Consider the following 21,153-nt stretch of genomic DNA (forward strand, 5'->3'; position numbering starts at 1 on the left):
ACCAAAGGCAGCAATAATTATAGTATATAGAGTCGTCTAAAAGATAGGAAGTTGAGTTCAGTGGTACATGACTGAAATATCAACAACTATGGAGGATATGACAGGAGAACAAGTTCTAGGCCAGCCTCAGCAATTTAGCAAGATCCTATCTCAAATAAAAAATAAAAGGGCAGGGGATGGAGTTCAGTGGTAGAGCACTCCTGAGTTCAATCCTAGAACCTCAAAATTAATTAATTAATGATTTAGTTAAAAACCACAGGTAAGAAATTAAAAATAAATGTTCATTATAATAATCCATGTTCCATCATCATTCATTTTAGCTCTTCATTTCGCTTTCAATTTTACATACTATATTCTTTGCTAATGCTATCTTTTGATATTTAGTTGTAAATTTATATGTCCTGTGACGATTCTTTTCACAAGAGATTTTTCATACATAAGATTATCATTTCTTATTGCAAAGTTTTTGTATTTAGAAATTTCTTAATACGGAATTAGTAGATTTGTATTAGCTCCCTTCTCCAAGGTAATCCTTTATTCACAAAAGTTAAACACATGAACATCTTCCTAGCATTTAAAATAGATTTTCTAACAATTAGAATGCTTTGTTGTACACTGGAGAAATGAAAGTTAAATTAAGGAATTTAAAAGGTCTGAGAAAAAAGTCAAACTCAAACAAGTTCGTTAGCCCAAAAAGGAAAGATCTTCCCTCTTTCTGAACCTATTACTAAAAGATCTTTTTCTTATTTAGAGTCAAGACCCTAAGTAGGGGAAGGAAGGAAAGAAGGAAGGAAATAAATTCTTGAACAAATTTCTATAAAGAATATGAGGAAATTCCTATTTTCCTTAAGATTCTAAAATTCATAATTGCATGTATAATTTTTTAGCCAATTCCCATTTTATGTATTTTTTTATTGTCAGAAAAAATTCAAGATGAACAAATTTTCTTCATGGATAAATTGCTGCTCCCATGCCTTAATTAGTATTTTTTTAAATCTGCCCAGTGACTCAATTTTAATATATTTATTTTTCAGAAATGTATAAATATTTGAATACAATATCGACTCTATTACCACCCAAACTTTTTGTGTCATGCTTAAAAATGTAAAATTCTAAACTAAACATTTTAGTCCACAACAGATTTGTGAGAATACATATTGCATATGATTAGACACCAGGCTCAAACATACCCAAAAATGGTCAACCCCAACAAGCAATGAAGTGAAGAATTAGCAATATGGCACCAAGCAGTTGGATAATGGCTCATGTCTAGAAACACTCAAGCAGATTCTGGGTTTTTTGAAGTTGTTTGAGATAGAATAAGGAAGCATGTGCCCAGATATGATACAGGTTCCATGTATTTGGAAATATTAGATACTGTATAGATACCCAATCCAATCCTCTTGAAGAATGAAAAACACTCTTCTTCATATTTTGTAAAACATGCTCATGGATTAAGGCAACAAAAGGAGATACACCAGGAAACCTAGCAATTATTAACCAACATTCATCATGTCATCAATAAACTCTTAATTTATTTTTGATATATTTTAGATGGGAAAATAAGATATGAATACTTAACATAAACTAAATAGACTTGGATAAATCACTTATCCTCGTCTATAAAATGGGAATAATACTTACCTTATGGCTTATTGTGAAGATTAAATAAATTGTGAAAAACCTTAACATGATGTAAGTTACATAGGAAGCACTTATATGTCATAGCTATCATTATCATCATTACTCTTGATTTAATGGAAAATATGCTTTCATTTTCATAGTCCTTATTCCTAAATGGCAGTATAGGTAATGAGCATGGGGTGTCTGAAAACTATGAAAACATAAATAAGGACTTGAAGACTACCCACTTCTACAGGAATAGTACAGAATGTCAACAATTTAATATTAGTGAGCAATAACAAGTATTCAGTAAAAATTTGAACTACTAAACTTTAATAAAGATATGAAAATGACATAGATAAAATAAGAAACATATTTGAGAGATTTTAATAAAATGATTAACTCATAAAATATACCTAATGCAACCAGATAACAGATTGTAAGGGGGGGTGGAATTTAGTCATATAAAACTTAAGAGCATCAGGCATTTATTCCACAACTATGTAAGAATAGAGTTTCTAAGGGATTGCCTAACATAAACTAGATATTTAAGTACCAGTACTTTTTAGTGAATGCTGAGTTGCATGATTTACAAGAACTATGAAGTCTTCACCTCTGAAACCCAAAACATATTCTCCCTCTCTCGCGCTCCCTGAAATGTTCATGCACGCAGGCATATAGATAGATAGATAGATAGATAGATAGATAGATAGATAGATAGATATACACACACACATACACACATTCATACTCTGAACGAATCCTAAATGGTAGGCAACAAATAGTAAGAATAGAAGCTACTGTGGTGGCAAATACTGATAAAAGCAACATGATCCAAAAAGTAAGAGCTTCCTCCAAGGTGGATCTGAATCCTGGGTTTTCTAAATTAAGCCAAGGACCCCAGTTATGACATTCTTTGAACTCCTACAAAATACAGAAATCCTCTCTTAAGGAAAGTACACACTTTCTGAGCTTAATATGCCCCAATCCCATGGGTTAAAATTAAGGAAATATGAGCTCACAGTGTAAAAAAACAAGTCGACAAAGAAAGCAGAAATGATACATCTGGCTCTGAATTATTTCAGATGGAAATTTTTAGAGATATAAAATTACTTCATAGAAAAGGTATAGGAAACATGAAATTCAAATACAAATCTGAAAAAAAATATTTTAAGAATGTAAAAAATGAACAAATACATTGCAAATAAAATTAACAGCATCTTTTAAATTAAAAGTTATGTTAAAATAGAAATTTTGAAGGATTAGTAAAACATCTAATTAGATATAGCGAGAGAGAGAGAGAGAGAGAGAGAGAGAGAGAGAGAGAGAGAGAGAGAGCAGATAAAATGGAAGATAGAACTTGAATGAAACATGAAGAAAAAAAGAAATGAAGGTATGGAGAAAAAAATAAGAATACACATAGGTGTCATTTGGAACCCAAGGTAAGAACCGATGGAATTAGATAACAAAATTTGAAATAACACAATGAAAAACAGATGGAAATTTTTCAGAATTGTTGAATGATAATAATAAGTAGATACTGGAATCGCAGTATATCCCATACAGGATAAATTAAAACAAATCTACCCATATTAAGGCACAATTTTCATGAAACTACTTTATATCTGAGACAAAGGGATGATCTTATTGGAATAAAAAAAACAGGTCACCAAAGAATTTACAACTAAACAAACTACAATTCTCAATAGCAAAATCCAGAAGACAAAGCAATGACATTAGAAATACTGAAAGAAAATAACTGTCAGTCTAAAATTGATACCCACAAAACTGTATTTCCAAAATGAGGGTATATTTAAGACATTTCCAAAAACATTAAATAAATAAAAAATTGCCACTAGTACATCTTCACTAAATAAAAACTTTTTTATTTTATTTTATTTTATTTTATTTTATTTTTTTATTATTTATTTATTTATTTTTTTTACGTTTACATAGGGTAATGATGTTTATTATATTTTTCCCCTCCCCCTAAAAACTTTAAAGAATATAAGTCAGGAGAAAAGAAAAATGACTTCAGAAGCAAGTTTAAGAAGAAAAGAAATTATGAAAATTTTGTAAATATGGGCACAGATTTAAACAAATGTTAAATATAACATAATGCCATTCAATATGCAAGGCTACAAAATGACACAAATAAAATAGTGGACAAGAATGCCAGATAAGTTAGGAAGAAGTTGAACAAAGTCAGTACAAGCATCATTTATTTAGGATAGAGTTTTAGACAAGTTAAGTTATCCCTAGTAAAAAGACAGAGTACCTCCAAAAATAATAAAATAGTATATATATATTTCTTAATCTGTAAAGGAAAATGGGTAAGAAAGCTAATTTAAATCCTTAATAAACTTAAATAAAGGCAAAAAAAGAAACCTAAAAGTGGTGGTGAGGTTAGCACACAATAAAATGTGATGAACAGAAAATGGTATGTATAACTCAATATATAGTAATAATTACAACAAATGCAAGTAGACTACAAAGGTTACTATATTTGATATTTTTAAAAAATTATACGCAGTTTCCAAGAAGGAAAAAAAAAAAAAAGAAACTAGTGTATAAGGACAATGCAAATTTGGAGCACAGTTCAGGAGACTGAGATAGGAGGACTGGGAGTTCAAAACCAGCCTCAGCAACTTGGTGAAGCCCTAAACAACTAAGTGAGAAATTGTCTCTAAATAAAATATAAAAAGAGTGCTGGGGACCAGCTCAGTGGCTAAATGTCTCCTGGGTTCAATCTCCAGTACCAAAAAAAAAAAGAAAGAAAGAAAAAAGAAAAAGAAAATTGAAGGAAATGATGTCAACAGGAGAAAGTTGGGGTATTAGCTGTATTATTAATGTATTTTAAATGTAAGATTTTGAAGAAAATAATATATTGACACTTTTTAAAGTCCTACTTAAATGAACAGATAAATGTTTTATGAGGATTTCACATGCTGGTTCTAAAAGTTTTATGAAGGATTTCTTAAGATACGAAAGTGCTAACCATAAAAGAGATTTATAAATTCAGCTAAATTATTTATTTTTGCACACAAAATAAAAGCCACAAATTGTTAAAAGATATTTGCAATACATATAAAACACAAAAGGTTTAATATCAAGAAGTGATAAAAATAACTGAGAAACAGGAAGAAAACAACACCCCTGCACAAAAAATGTGCAGTATTTCTTTCACTTATTTCATTCCTAATAGAAAAGGAAACATCAATTGCCAATAAATAAATGAAATGGTGTTCAAACTTATTAACAATCAGATAAATTAAAATTATGATTTTTGTGATAAATAAAATCTTTAGATTAGCAAAAAATGAGAAATCTGAAGATAATCTGAATTGACAGAATACAAATTGATGCTTATATTCTACAGAAAAAGATGTAAATTAGTATAATCATTTTTGAAAATAATGTGTTATATCTTACAGAGTTGAATACAGATTGAGTATTCCTTATCCAAAATGCTTAGAACCACATTGTTCCAGATTTGAAAAGTTTTCAGATTTTGGAATATTTGCACGGAATTTACTAGTTAATAATTCCTGACTCAAAAATCCAAACTCTAAAATACTTCAAAATCTGAAACTTACCGAATGTCATGTGGGCACTCAAAAGTTTCAGATTTTGGAGCATTTTTGAATTAGGGATGCTCAACCTGCATTAGCACACATAGTAACATTCCAATTCTAATGCTAGGGAGCACACCCTAGCTCTTACAGCAAGGTTCATAACAACAACAACAACAACAAACTAGAATTTGCCCAAATAGCCACTAATAGAATATAGATATATAAAATGTGGATGAAATATTTTACATTAGAGAAAATGCATAAACTATGGCTACAATGTATAAAAAGAAGCAAAAGCACATTATTTCTTGTTTAGAAACATATACATATGTAATATTACTATTTTTCAAAAGATGGAAGGAATTGATAATTGTAACATTCATGGTATTAGCCACCTCTAGGACAAAAGTAGAGAAATCAAATAAGGATTGAGCACAGGGTATGTAATAGTACCAAGCAAATTCTAACTATTAAATCTGGTAATGGATTCATGGCTATCCATTTTATTATTTTGTTTTAAATTGGCATATAGGTTATTATGCACTATTTTCTAATGGACCAAATATTATATAATAAAACACTTTAAATTATGTATATCAAATTCTTTCAGCAGTTATCTTTAGTAATTGGCAATTAGTAGTTCTTGTTCTTCCATAAATTATAGAGGCAGAATTAAATAACAGTAACAACTATAATAATTAATACAACTAATCATGACTGAAATTTCAAATAAAAGGAAAACAACCTAAATATCATTTTTAATTTACTAAACAATTATATAAGCAAAGTTTAACTTCCAAAAACTTACCTAATGTGTCACATTTCTCTCTAGCTCCACAAATGTCTTCCCTTAAAATAAAAGATACATTTTAAAACATTTTCAGAAAACACTTTCACAATTAACCAAAACAAAAATAAAACTAATACCATAGTTAACAAAAAAACTCTCAAAAATAGAATGTACCATTTGCAAATATCAATAGCATGCTCTGTAAGAACATATTGAAAAACAGTTGAAGCTTTAACCAAGTTCAGAGAAAAACTTTCTGACTAGACAGTTCACATTTCTGCCTTTACATAATATATATAACATTATTGACCCTCTTCTAAATAATTCAATGTTTTCATGTGCTTCAGTTATGCAAAACAATGATGTTCAAATGTTACCATGTTGCTTAAAATTTTTTGCTTCTGCATTATTTAGTCCCTGACCATTCAATTTGAAAGTTCTCTTGTCTCTGTACCATATTCTTTTCTCCTGGTCATTTCTTCCTCCCCTTAAATCTGTAATCTCCAATCTTTGCAGCTTGATATCCAAATATAACAAAGGGCAGGACCATGGACTATGATAGAGCACTGTGTGTAATTTAAGTCAACTCTGCTTTAATTTTAAAAGAGATATAAAGTATATGGGTTACATGTCAGCTATTTTACAGTAGGTAAAGATTTTCCTGTCAAGATTCTAGAAAAGTTGACATTTCCTTGAGGTTGACTCCCAGATAAAGGTTTCACTGGTAAACCAACCAACCAATCAAATAACAAACCTAGGATCTAGGTTTTGGTAGTATTAGTATTGCTGAAACAAGATTTGATTTAGCACTGCACATTGGTACTCATACAATGGAAACAATTTTATAATAGCAGAACCTATTTTTATTATATGTAAATAGGATTAGGAACAACCCTAGCCAAGGTAGTCTGGTAATAAGGATATGCAGTGAACATCAAAACAAGGAATAGATGGATGGAATCATGGATAGATGGACAGACAGACAGAAAGAAAAGGTACAGGTAGTCCAAAAAAGGGGACAATCAAATACATTTAGACACTTTATTCCCCCAAGCAACTGAAACATCAATAAAGGAACAAATAAAACCTACGCTGGTTCCATAATTGTTAATTTCCAGATATTATTCCTAATTCTATCATTCTGTCATTGATGTAATAAGGATTTTTTGTGTGTGTGTAGACAAAACTATTATTCAGTTACCTGACATTGCTCATTTTCTAAGGAACTACCTAGTATGCTAGTCTGAAAGAAAATATGAGTGATTTCATTATGTTCCCAGGGAACAATTCCATGAATTATTGATAAAGACTTAAGGTAATGAGAAGTACCAGTCATCGTGCAGGAAAGAGAGTAAAGAATTGCACTTGGAAGGGTTATTTCCCAAACTGTACCTGGTGATAAGGACAGCAGTATCATGGTGGGAAGGGTGAGCATCATCAAGAACATTCTGAGTTTGCTGCCATAGACAAAAGTTGCGTAATGTGGTAGCTGCATTAAAACTGATGACTGGTCCTTCCTACACAAGATAGTAAGCAATTCAAGGTGATGTCAAAACATTTATGTTCTCCCTCTTCTCCTCACAATCTTTTTGGCACCCACACAATTTATCAAACAGTATTTTCAAATGAAAGGGTGACATTATTTCTTCTTTGCGGTTTTACTTAAATATATTTTAGCAACATCTAAAACATTGTGATCAAAATGGAATCTAACTAATTAGACAAAATAACTTTAAAAATTAACATATTTAAAATTCTTCAACATTAGGATTGTAAAATGAATTGTTTATTGATTTTTGTTCCTTCCTTAACTCAGTTAAACACTGTTGTTATCACATTTTATTTCCATTAATCACAATAGAAAAGGGTAATGTCATTCCTCTTCAAATAAAGTTTTTATAGTAAACTTTTAGAAATTTCTAATTTCTAATATTTTTATGATCTACATATAACCCTAATAAAGACTACCACAAATAAAATTACATATTTTAGATCTGTCCCTTACCTGTTCAATGTGAATTACAATTAATTTTACAATTACTATGTTTATAAGATTGCCAATACTTGAGTCCTTGTAGATTGCTGCAACCTGCAAGTAAAAAAGAAAAAATGTAGGATTAGACATCTAAAGTGAGTATTTCTTCTCAAAACAAATTGAAACCAGTCCTAAAGCATCTATTCTCCAATTTAGCTGCACAGTGGAATCTCTCAGAAAACATTTACAAATTCTCATGCTCAGGCCACATTCTTTATCAATTAAATTAGAGTCTCTGACTATGAAATAGGCATCGGCATGTTCTAAAGTCCCCAGTATATTAATGATTCCATTGTGAAGCAAAGTTTGAGAACCAGTATCCTAAATCTTGCTATTGAGATGGGTCTATGCATTGGCAGCATCCACATCACCCAGAACTGGTAAGAAATGTAAACTCTCGGAACCCTTCTTAACAAAATCCTAAGTGATCTGAATGCATATTAGAGTTTGGAAACTATAGTTAGGAATGATTCACTAAGAAATTTACTTTATTCTGGGTCATATCTACAGTTTACATGATCACAATATTCCATAAAATTGTAAATTTGGCATATTCTTTTCTGGTAGTTTTAATATTTTTTCCATAGTTGCATATTTTCAATTGTTTTTTTTTTAACATTTAACACTACTGGAATACATGGAGGTAGATTCATCTAGATTCATATAAATAGCTGTAGAAGAGGCCATACATAAATGAGAATCTAATCTTCAACTCTCCAAGACTGACAGACACAGGTCAATGAAGCATTCTGGATGGTCTGTTTATGATTTATATTAAGGTGTTATCCTATTCCCAAATTCATATTCTCTTCTTATATCCCTCAAAGAAAGAGACTACCACTAACCAACCTAAGTGTCCTTCAACAGATGAATAAAGAAAATATGATATATATATATCTTCCCACCATCCCCCCCGCACACAAACACACACACACACAATGGAATGTTACTCAACCATAAAGAAGAACAAAATTCTGACATTTGCCAGTAAATGGATGAAACTGGAGATTATCATGCTAAGTGAAATAAGCCAATCCCAAAAAAACAATGGCCAAATGTTCTCTCTGATATGTGGATTCTAGCACACAAAAAGGGGGGAGGGGAGAATAGAAGTTAATTTTATTAGACAAAGAGGAATCAAAGGAAGGGAAGGGGGATAAGGAATAGGGAAAACAGTAAAATGAACGGATCATAACTTTCTATGATCATATATGAACACACAACCAGTGTAACTCCACATCATGTACAACCACAAGAAAGGGATCCTAATTAGAATAAGTTATGTTCCATATATGTATAATATTTCAAAATACACTCTCCTGTCATATATATCTAAAAAGAACAAATTAGAAAAAAAAAAAAAAAGAGGCTACCACTGGCTTCCAGAGCCAACACCTCTGCTGTGTACTCCTTCCGAGACATAACATGCTCTAGACACAAGCCACCTGTGCAGTGAGAACTGCCTCTGATGCCTCGATTACCTTCTCATGGGCTACTGCCCAAGCCATGACAGCTGTTTCAGGGAACGCTACTTATTTCTCTCATTTGTTTAATAAATGAATGTTCAGCATCTACTCCTTGTAATGTTTGGAAGAGTTAAGAAAGACGACATAGTACCTGACTTTGTAGAACTTACAGTTTGCTAGAAGCGACAGTATCGGGACCCTCACTCCATCAGCCAAAACTTCTTTTACACAATATATTACGTGAACATGACTGCTGCCAAAGACACCACTATCAGAACCAGGGCCAAAAGCATCTCTGGAGCTGCTGACACTTCAGGGTCAGCATGGGCATAAAACACATTCCAACACCTTTACTACTGTAATGGTGCAGCCACAAATACTTACAGGTTTGTAATCTTTACCTGCAGTAATGCCTTTGGCTCTGGTGGTAGCATTTTTTGGCAACAGTGGTAGTAGCCCCAGTGGGGTTGACAGTAAGTTAAGGCAGTGAATCATGATTTCAAGCAGGACTATTAGTGTTGCAGTATTGCTCACTTTAAAATGACAGCTGTGGAAATTCACAGTTGAATTTAAAATACTCATTTTATATGCAATTTTTAAAAATATATTTGCCATAGAAAGCAGTATACCTGATTTTAAAGACTCCCTTTGATACTATGAATTTAAAAGTAGGTATTTTCTAAGTCAAATTATAGGGTAAATGACACATCTCAAAGATATTCATATAGTTTCTTTTTTCCCTAAAAATGAAAAACAGTTGGGTGCTCATACACAACAGGTATACCTTATACTACATTTGGTGTTTAAAAGCACTGTCACTGAGTAACTCTAGTCAACAACATTGAACTATGATTTAATCAATGGATAGCTACATGGCTCATTTGGTATTCACAGAATTTTAGAATCAGTATGTACAATAATGTGCTTTCCTCATCCATAAAACCAGTGCCCCATATTGGAATGGCAGAATAGTAGTTTCCTACTACTGAAAAATAAATGATAAGCAATAAATAAGAACAAATACATAAAATATATATCAAATGATTATTACATGCCAAATGTGTTATAAAGTTAAATGTATTCATTCATTTGAAATAAATTCAATGAGAAAGAAACTATTACAATGTCCATTTTACAGATGAGAATCCTAAGATACAGAGAAGTTGAGTAATGTATCAAAGTTTAGGCTGCTGGAAAACCACAGAACCCAATTTCCATCCTAGGCAGTCTGAATTTAAAGTCTATCGTATATTATCTTGCAGAGTTCCAGCATTTTATCCCAAGTTCTTATCATTAGTTCTTGGTATAAAAACTACTTCAAACCCTGTTCCACCTCATTCCCTAACTCCTATTGCTACTCTCCTACAGGGTCACTTGATCATGGCATCAGAGAAGTTCTATGCAGTCAAGAGACTGGATTTAAATTTTATCTCTATTACTGGTTACAAGATAGTTGATTCAACCCTGAAAAATGGATTTGCATATTTTTGTCTTAATATTGGCAACAATGTTAAAGCACTGAGTCCCCCCGGTCCCAATGCCCTTGTATACTGAAGTAGTATGAATCAGGTAATGTTGGGGGAGGTGTGGGAATGACATTTATGAATTTTTTTATTATAATCATTAACACATATTATTTGTACAAATTTATGGATTCCACTGTGACATTTACATACATGCATATGTCATGCTTTGATCACATCCACACTCCCTTCTATCTATACCCTTCCCCACTCTCTCTTGTCCCCCCAGTCCCCTATCTCCCCTAATAGACTTCGATTTTTCAAGTTATTCCTATTCTTTCTATTTTCTTTTAAGTTTCCCCATGGGATACTTGTCTTTCTGTGTCTGGCTTATTTCACTTAACGTGATGCCTTTGAACCTCATCCATTTTCATAATGATTAGTTTTTATTTTAGTGTGGTTGAAATTTTCCCCTTAATGAAAACATCAGTAAAAGGAACCCAAGGAATTAGAAGCAATGACATAAATTCAATATAATTCAAGTGAAAACTTTTACTTAATAAATGCCTCTAATAATAGCAATTATGTTTTAATTCTTGAGGATCAAGTGATTCTTCTCAAATCTACACTACTATATACATGACAATGTGAATATTATAAAGTAAGCCTTAGTAAACACAATGGCATATGAAGTTCTCTGGCCTAGAGTGGATACCTCAGGTTTATTAAATAAAACATCACTGAATATCAAAATAAAGATGCTGAAGAAAATAATTGCTCTAGTTTACATATATTTTGGAAGTTTAATAATGTGTCTATAAATGCCATTTTAACCTGATGCTGCTGTCCAAATGAAACGATAAAAGCTTTAGAACAGAAGATTGGAATATGACTGCTCAATTCATATACTTATTTCACTAGATATACTACATCACAGTTGTGTTCTTTCCCACTACTGATAATTACAAAAACCCTTTGAAAAACAGAGATCCATGAGCTATATTCACAACATATAATGGAACTCTAAATAGTAAATTAAATCACACTCATCTTTCTATTTCATTGCACTCAGACATTTTGTTAAGTGTCAAAAACAAAAAGTTTAAGAAGAAGTTACATTTGTTTACTTTGTACAGGACAGATAAGGGTAGATGATCTTCTTTCTAAATCTTGTGTATATAATCCCTTTGCTTAATTACTTCCCCTTTACATGTAAGAACTCAACAAATAAAAACTCTTTTCTTCACTTTGAGCTTTCCTTCAAATAGCTTACTATCACATTCCAAATCTAAATCACATTTTCCTGTCTTTTTCCTAAATTACTATGATCCAATCAGAACATTAATGATAATTCAAGTGTGTATGTTTGAATAATGCAATCAGTGCCTTCTAAAATAATGGGAAGAAAACATGAGAAACCGACATGGTTCCTTCTTCAACCAGAAACAGCTGTTGACACTTAAGTAGAGGATGCATACCTCTCACCTCTTTAGAGCAACTTTGGAAATGGACTTCACAATAGAGATAAAACAAGCTGGACTACATTTGATAAACTCTACATAGTGTGACCATCTGGCCCAGTTTGTCCAAGAGGGAAGGATTGGCAAAGATAAGAGACTTTCAATAGTAGAATTTTAAAAGTTCCACACAAAACAGGGAGAGCTTTCCACTTTTTTCCTAAGTTGCCTTCCATCTTCAACTTTGTTTATAACCATGAATAGAGTCGTGATTAGTTGACTACCAACAAAACAATGGGCATAGGGAACCTTATAATCTTTTGGCTTCTCTGTATTCTCATTTGAACATTCTTTCAATGAAAGAGGAATGAAGAAAGCACCAAACCCAGGTATTTAGAAGGCATCTGAGATTTGGCCTCTGAAGAAGAAAGCAGACATATAACAAAAAAAAAAAAAAAAAAAAACCTCAAAAAAGAGACTTATCCTCCTAAATTTTTCCTCCTACTCCACCTACATTTGGAATGTTCCCCTATTTCTCAACCCTGCTGCATCTGTCTCCCTGTGAATGAAAGCTTAGTGCAAACCAGCTGACAGCCTCTACATAAGTCCCACTTTCAACTAAAATCTGTTATCATTCCAGTAGGACTAAAAATCTAGGAAATAACGTGTACATGCATTGGTCTGTCATTCCAAGCAAAATCAGACACAAGTCTCTCCATGAAGTCAGAAAGTTTGCTTTACCCTCAAAGAACTCTGCTTTAAAACTCGCATGGCCAACTTCAGTTATTTCATGACATGCCACAATATCTTCTTTTTGTTTTTGTTGTTGTAGATGGGCACAATACCTGTATTTTATTTATTTATTTTTATATGGTGCCAAGGATCAAACTCAGTGCCTCACAAATGCTAGACAAGCACTCTACCCTTGAACCATAGCCCTAGCCCCACAATATCTTAACAGTGATGATCTTAATTGATCTTTATGTAAAATCAAGATAAAAATTTTTGAGGGTGGTAATAGCACCAAAAATGGATGTAAATATTCCAAAATTTTTCTTGTATTCCTTTACATCTGGCTAGTATCTCCAAAGTTCTGACATCAGTTATCTGTTACTTACCATGCTTCAAAACCTGTTGTATTTATAAAATCTAATATTTTCCTTCAATATCTCCCTTAACCCAACTTTCTTAATAAGAGTGTCACTCCTTTAACCATTTTCAATTGCAAAGTTGATTCCAAAGCTCTGTTTGATTGATACCATTTCCTGCATATAAACTGATATTTCCCCCCCACATCTAGTTCTCATTAGAATTCCTTAAAAATGAGTACATCACACTCACATTTAGATAATGACATGTGTAGATAATTATTTTGGATTCAGAAGTGGAAAAAAAATGCCAACAGGATAAATTTCTATCTATAGCCCTGTGTCATTTTAAAAATTCAATTCAAATAGATAAAATGAGTTTTTATATTATACAATTTCAGAAAATCACTTTGGATCATCTTTGTTTTCTGTTTACCACAATGACTACATTTAGAAAACATATTACTTTCATTTTACCCACTAATTAATTCTTTCATTAACCCACCCACTTTGTAGATACTACATTTAGGCAGCATGGAACATGATATAAAAATTTAAGACAAAATGTCATTGTAAGGAAAATGACAAGACTCTCAGGATCTTCAAGTTATAAGGAACTTAACTGGAGACTTGTAGTTAAGAGAAATTGACAAGGTCCTACAAATACGTCTTGACCAAGTCTTTTCAACTAACTGGGTCTGAACTCCCTTTATGTGTACTTCCAGTTATGGCATATGTTCAAATTACCCTGAATATATATAGATATGTGACCATATAATTTTGTCAACAAAATCAGAATATTCATGAGAATGAAATGGGGTGCTTTTAGTAATAACTCTAAAGCAATGGTCTAAACTGAAGAATGTCCCAGAGTGTGTAACAAGTATGTGTTCCTATGTATACACACACATGTATATGTGCTATCAGGAGCTGCCACTCACAGAGAACTGGTGCTCTTCACTAGCATTAGAACTTCAGTCTGCTCAACAGAGAAATTAACATCAGATCAAAGACTCTTACTGCTATTGTGATCTTTATTCCAAGTTTGTTAAGATAGCTCTCCTGGCAACAATCTATCTCTTTATCCCTACAAATATATTGATAACTTAAAAAATAATATGTCCAAATTTCTGATTTAGGGAATGTAGCAACAGCAAAAATAACACACTTTTCTCTCAGTATTTGAATAGGGTGAAGTTTTAAAATTCAAAGATCAATGTGACATGGATTTTCCCTGTCACTAGAGGGCAGAAGCTATGCATGTGATGCAGTGAAGAACGATTCAAGTATTTTTTATAAATGGTTTCACACATTTTCAAATGTTTTACAAAGTTGTGCAAGTAACAGAATAATATTCCTGGTACACATCTATCAAAACTAAACTTCAGTGAAGTCTAATTTCTAGATACAATTTGTTTACATGAAGAGTTTGGAAAAAAACATTTTTTTAATTATGTAAAAAATAAGTGCTTTAGGCAATATAAAAGTAATATTAAGTTACTTACAATTGACATTAGGGTTAGTACATAGTGCTGCAAATTCTGTCCATGATGATGAACCATTTTAGCATCAGCTGTAACCATAACTTCCACATATCTTGGGTATGATAAAAAACGTTTATTTCTGGAATGTAATTGACTTCTTTCATCTTCTAATGATATATTTTTTGAAGGGTATCTGAAAACTCTTTCTTTCCTTATACTAAGATCGTCATTAAAGTTGCTGTAGTTATGAAAGCGTAAAGCAATTTTCTTTATTTGGTTTTCTGGAAGGAAAAAAGAATACAAGGCAGAGTCATTAAAAGGTGGACATGACTAAAGATATTGCACAAAATTCAATAGCCAAAATATTTAATACTTACACATCTGCCTCCAATATGAAAAACACAAATTATTTAAAGCAGTGTTGAACCACATGATTATGAGCATTACCGTAAAGCAGTAATTATACAAAAGCAGTATAACAAATAGCAAAGTGACCTTTGCAAATACCCTATATAAATGGTCATTAGTCAGAGCATACTTACCAATTCAATTCAATTATATCACTTATGGGGGGGGTCTGGGGATTATGTGTGGAGATGCTTTATCATTGAGCCACATCCCCCAGTATCTTTTATTATTTTTTATTTTGAGACAGGGTCTCATTAAGTTGCTGAGGCTGGCCTTGAACTTACAGTTCTCCTGCCTCAGCCTCCCAAGTTGCTCAGATTACAGGCATGAACTTCCATATTCATCTCAATTACATCACTTCTATGTAATGTTTTCCTTTCTATTTCTGTTCCATTAAGTCAAATGTTAAAACAATGTCTCCTCCTTTATTAATAACCAGTGTATTATGACTCCAAACTAATTTAGACCAAAGCAAAATACAAGATCATGCATATTACAGAACAATGATAATCTGCCTGCTCGAACATGAAATCCTTAAAAATTATATCAGTGATTATACAGTATAGAGTTATAATGCAAGGAGAATGTTAGAAATTAATAAGAATACAAACTAATAAAAGTTGTTCAATGATAATATAAGTCCATATTCCTACTTGAATGTCCTACTGCCACCTAAGAGTCAACATGTATGTAACTAAACTCTTCACTTTCCACTCCCATTACCAGTTCCCCTATTTCTACTAACATGAGCGAAGCCTCCCGATGCCCATTAATTCACACTCAAACCTGTACACCATTGTGGACTCTCTCTACCCTCCCCTCACTCTTAGGTTTTAGTTGCCAAGTTTTGCCATTTCTCCTTCAAAATGTTCCTTGAACTGCTCCTCTTACAATGCTCTTTCCTTTAAACTCATTCAGCTTTTTCTCAGAATCAAGAATGCAAACTTAAACACAAAGGGCTACCCGAAAGGTTCAGGCATTATCAATTTATTGTCCCTCCCACTCATATTTTATTTATGCAAAAAAAGTTTACTTTTATAATCATTCTTTTTTTTCATCCTTAATAAGATGAGATAAATTGATTCTCACCAGAAAATACCCATAAGATAAAGTCTAAGTCCCACTCCTCATCAACTCACCACTAATAGTCACTACCACAGTCACTGCCACCAAACTGGAAATTCCCTAAAGACTGAGAACATATTGGGCAATCCATTCTAAGTGCTCAATAAATTTTCATGGGAAATTAAAAAAAGGGTGGGGGAGTTAGGATAAAGAAAGGAAAATGGAGGATGGAGTCAGAAACCAGAAAGAGAAGGAAGGAGATGCAAGAAAGGAATATACAGAAGAATAAGACAAAGGAGTTTATTAGGCTAGAATTCATGGTAGGAAAAATACTAATGTGATACACAACAGAAGCCATTTAAAGATAAGTAGATTACCTCTGACTTTCCTAACATCAAGTATGTTTATTGTGCTATGTGTATATGGACTTGAATTGATAATGGTGTTCTGTATTTGACCAGATGCAGAAAAGATATTTTCCACTTCTCTAACAGCACATAACCATTCATTTTTAAAATTAAGTAATAAAATTCAATGATGTATATTTTAGTCTATCAACATTTGAAATCACTTGTTGGAGGCTCTATAGCTCAAAAAAAACTGAGCATTCCTTGAAATCAAGATATATTGTGAAATCTAGCATTTTCACAGTTTTGAGTTATTGAGTTTTTTTATTATATTAACAATAGTAACCCACATAATACTAACAAAGTGTTTATTACCTACCATGTATTGGTACACTTCACATGTTAGCAAATAAGCACTATTAATATTCTCATTTTATTAAGGAGGAAATTGAGAACAAGGAGGGTAAGTACACTCACTGTCCAAGGTCACATAGCTAAGAAAATATAAATCTGTAACATACTTGTTTTTTAAATCAGTGGCATTAAATAACAAAAAAAACCATGAAAATATACAGTTCTCTGTGATTTTCTGATATAATTAGAAATCTTAGCCACTACTTTAAAATTTTGAGCTTACAGTTTATAAAGCATTTTATAATGATCTATTTCAAAGACTTTCGTAAGTTAGAGTGCTTCTAGTAATAAATGTCCAGAAGACTGGGGACTTGCCTTCGGCCGGCTAAAACCTGTAACATAAAAGAATCATTACATCATTACTCCTGCCTGTATCCCTGAGTCAGCTACTATTACCGTGCACATTTTAAAACAGACATGTGATGCAAGTGAAATTTCAAGAGCCACCAGCTGAATAAGTGGCATAACAAAGAAATGAATTCAGATTTCCTCCATATCAGTTATTACAGCAAAATACCACATCACATGATTCTTCCAAAGGTCCCATGTGGTAATACATGCAGAATGTTGAGAATTTAGTAACTGGAGTCATGGGAAGTGTTGCTTCCTAGAAGACTAAAAGAAGGAACTAGCTAGTCATATTCACAAAAATATGGGGTTTCATCGTCCTTGTATTACACAAACATAGAGCTGAGCTAGGATTTGAATATAAAAGCTTTCAGCTCTACTTTGGATAGAGATTTGAGATCAATCTGGTGCTGTTCTTTCCTTTAGTAACCCTGAAGAAAGATGGCAGCACAGGAAACTCCCAAATAATTCTCATTACTGCTACACACAAGAAATTCCAGTTATTCTGTTATTATGCTGGCAGCACAATGAAGCACAGTGGTCATGTGTCACAGAATAAATGCTCTTTTTATCTCCCAAATTCTCAAGAAGTTAAACCACAGTGCTTCCTCTGAAAGTCAGAGCTAGTCAGTAGGGTGAGTTACAATGTCCTAAGTGTTCAGGTGAATTCACCATGAATCTAAAGAAGTTTAAATTTCTGGCTTCTCCCTTGCAAAGTTCTTTTGTAAGGCCTACAAAAGAACATTAGAAATGTTGCATTCATAATTTTCTATTATTTTTCTTTAAAAAGTTTACCTCAAATTGTTTAATCTATAGGCCTTTAGAGGTGGTCATCAGATAATTCCAATTTGATATATTATATGGAAAATTATTGAAATCATGGTAATGGAGAAATAAGCTGAATGAAAATCCTAGTCAGTTTTGCACTAGAATATTACTAGTTCTTTCTTTTACCACAGAGTGTATTTTAATTCTGAATATCTCAATTCCCTACATATTTTGTCTCTCTAAATACAAATAAAGTTTAACTGTTGACCCATTTGTCCAAAAACACCACATTCCTTCTGAACTTTGTGTCAATGACTCACATCTCCTTTTGCAGTGCTTAACTGCCCGACCTGTGTTTGTTCATGTTTTGATTTTATCTGACCAGCATCTATTCACTAACTTCCCACAATTCCCTGGGTACCTATTCCCATCCTTTGCCCATAGTATTGCCCTGACCCCACCAGCAGTGTAGATCTGGCTGATTAGAGCATTGCCTCTAACAACAAGGATGGGAAAGGACAACTCAGGGCAAACAGTAATCGAACTGTATACCAGGACTCTTGCTGGAACTACTCAAAGTACATGCTGGACTGATACAGAAATAAAACCCAAGTCCCTCCAGAAGGTTTACACAGACCGTCATAAGCTTTCTCCTACTTACCTCTGCAATGTTACATCAACTTGCCGTTTCTAGAGTCCCCCATTTTGTCTTAAATAAGCATCTCTAGCTCCCTAAATGGGGCAAGCACTGCCTCATCTCCAGGCATTTGCACATACTGTTTCTGCCACGCAAAATGCTTCCCAGTCCCTCCCTTTCCCTGAATAATTCCTACTCCTCTTTGGGATCTCAGATAATAAATTCCTTTCTCAAGTAAGTCTTTCCTGACATGCACATCTGAGCTGGGTACTCCCCCTATAAGGTCTCAAAGCATCTTCTCGACGAATCTCATCTTACCCATTTGCCCATAAGCAGAAAAGTTATTTTGGCACTAACAATTTCTCAACTATTTACCCAGTAGTTATGATATGCACAATCTAGTGCAAGTTGTGAAGAATGTGAAAAATGAAATAAAATGTAACCTTTTACTTTAAAGGAGCATAAAACAGAATCTTAAAACTTATAGGTAAAATAATGGAAGCATATAATAAGTTTAAAAACAATGCAAGGTAGTCTTAATTATATACACTAAGTTGTGAGATAATCTATGGCCACAGATTCTAAAGCCCACATTGTAAATCTTACAAAATTATGACAGGTATATTAACCATAGGAAAATGAATAAGACTAACTTTAAAACAATTGAGTAGTAATCTTCAGTAAAGTGAAGAAGTAAAGTTATATATTATAACAATATATAATTAGTAAAAGTGCAAACAATTAATGACTCCACCATATTATTTATTTCTATGAATAAAGAACACCCTATGAATTTAAATAACTCATATTTAGAGCAAAGGAATTCTTTTACATTTGAAAAAGACATACCATGTCTCTGTGGAAACAAAGATTTGAAGTTAAAATCTTTTTAAAAAACAAGTGACGAGGGAGATCCAAGATGGCAGAATAGAGGAGGTCGAGTTCCTGGCTGCCCATGATGTGAAATCAAGAAAGTAGACAAGCAGCTTCTCTGAAGGTGGGTGAACAAAAAGGTGGGGAGGCTTTACTGGAACCTAAAACTGGACAAAGCAGACCAGGGACACAGGAGGTTGTATATAATTGAACAAGCAAAAAATCTCCAGCAGTACAGTCACTGCCACAGCCAGGCTGGAGGCTCCAGCCAGAGAGGTCCCTCTGTGAACATAGTAGAGGGATAAGGGAATTAAAGGAACCCACATTTTGGGGAGGCCAGAGGCTTGTCCTGGAGTGGAGCATTTAGAGACCAAGGGCATTGTCCAACAAACCTGGAGGACTCACTGCACAATATCTGTGTGTAGGGAAAGAAGCCACCATCTCTCCAGGCAGAGTGTGGAGGACAAAGGAAGGAACCATTTTCCAGCCTGGTGTGGGGGCCGGTAACTAGAAAAGTCAATTCCTGGCAAACCCAAGTTTGACCCGAAATATAGGCTGAGTAAAGACCCAGTTAAATATACAACATAGAGTGTACTTAAGTGACCATAAGAAAATCAAACATGAAGAGAGGTTTACACAGGGGACAACTGGTCCCAGAAACCCATCTGGTTCTACCCCTCCCCCTCCAATCCAACTGCTTGCAGGACCCACTGGGAGAGATGCATCTAGCCAGGAACACAGAAGGGTGGGGGTGAGAGAAATTGGAGACTAAACCTGAGAGGAGGAAACATGTGGTCTACAGGTGACATAGGGATTGGGGGGAGAGAGAAGAATGGTGAAACTTTAGATTACATAGAGAGAAATGAGAGGGAAGGGGGGTAGAAAAAATAGTGGAATGAGACAGACATCATTACCCTATGTACATGTATGATTACCCAAAAGGTAAGAATCTAAACGTGCACAACCATAGAAACGAAAAGAGGTACCCCATTTGTGTACAAAGAATCAAAATGAAGTCTGTAAAAATAAAAAAACTAATTAAAAAAAAATAAAGATACAAAGATGGGATGTGAAAAACAAACAACAACAACAAAAAAGAATTGGCTCCCCCACCACATGAGTAAACCCAGGGGAGCCCTGGGGTAAAGTCCTCCAGCAAGGACCAGCAAGAGCTGGGCGCCTGAGGTGCACTGATTTAAAATCTCCAAACCAATTACCATTCCATGAAGAGCCTGGAGCCCACTGAAGCCTAAACCCTGCCTCAAGGAGCTTGGCCAGTGGGATTACCACTCTCACTCCAGCAATCAAGAGG

At 33.4% G+C, this 21,153-nt stretch overlaps 1 protein-coding gene across 1 annotated transcript in view; it reads right to left on the reverse strand.

Moving 5' to 3' along the window:
• Window positions 1-21,153, reverse strand: part of Adamts20 (ADAM metallopeptidase with thrombospondin type 1 motif 20) — a 151,280-nt gene that overhangs the window by 102,574 nt on the left and 27,553 nt on the right. Inside the window, exons 4-7 of the mRNA XM_047551823.1 lie at window positions 15,003-15,262; window positions 7,994-8,077; window positions 7,381-7,505; window positions 6,007-6,047 (exon numbers count right to left, since the gene is read on the reverse strand). Of these exons, the coding sequence (XP_047407779.1) occupies window positions 6,007-6,047; window positions 7,381-7,505; window positions 7,994-8,077; window positions 15,003-15,262 (510 nt within the window). The remainder of the gene's footprint in view (window positions 1-6,006; window positions 6,048-7,380; window positions 7,506-7,993; window positions 8,078-15,002; window positions 15,263-21,153) is intronic.

The sequence above is a fragment of the Sciurus carolinensis genome, chromosome 4 (assembly GCF_902686445.1).
Source record: "Sciurus carolinensis chromosome 4, mSciCar1.2, whole genome shotgun sequence".
In the NCBI taxonomy this organism is placed as follows: Eukaryota; Metazoa; Chordata; class Mammalia; order Rodentia; family Sciuridae; genus Sciurus; species Sciurus carolinensis.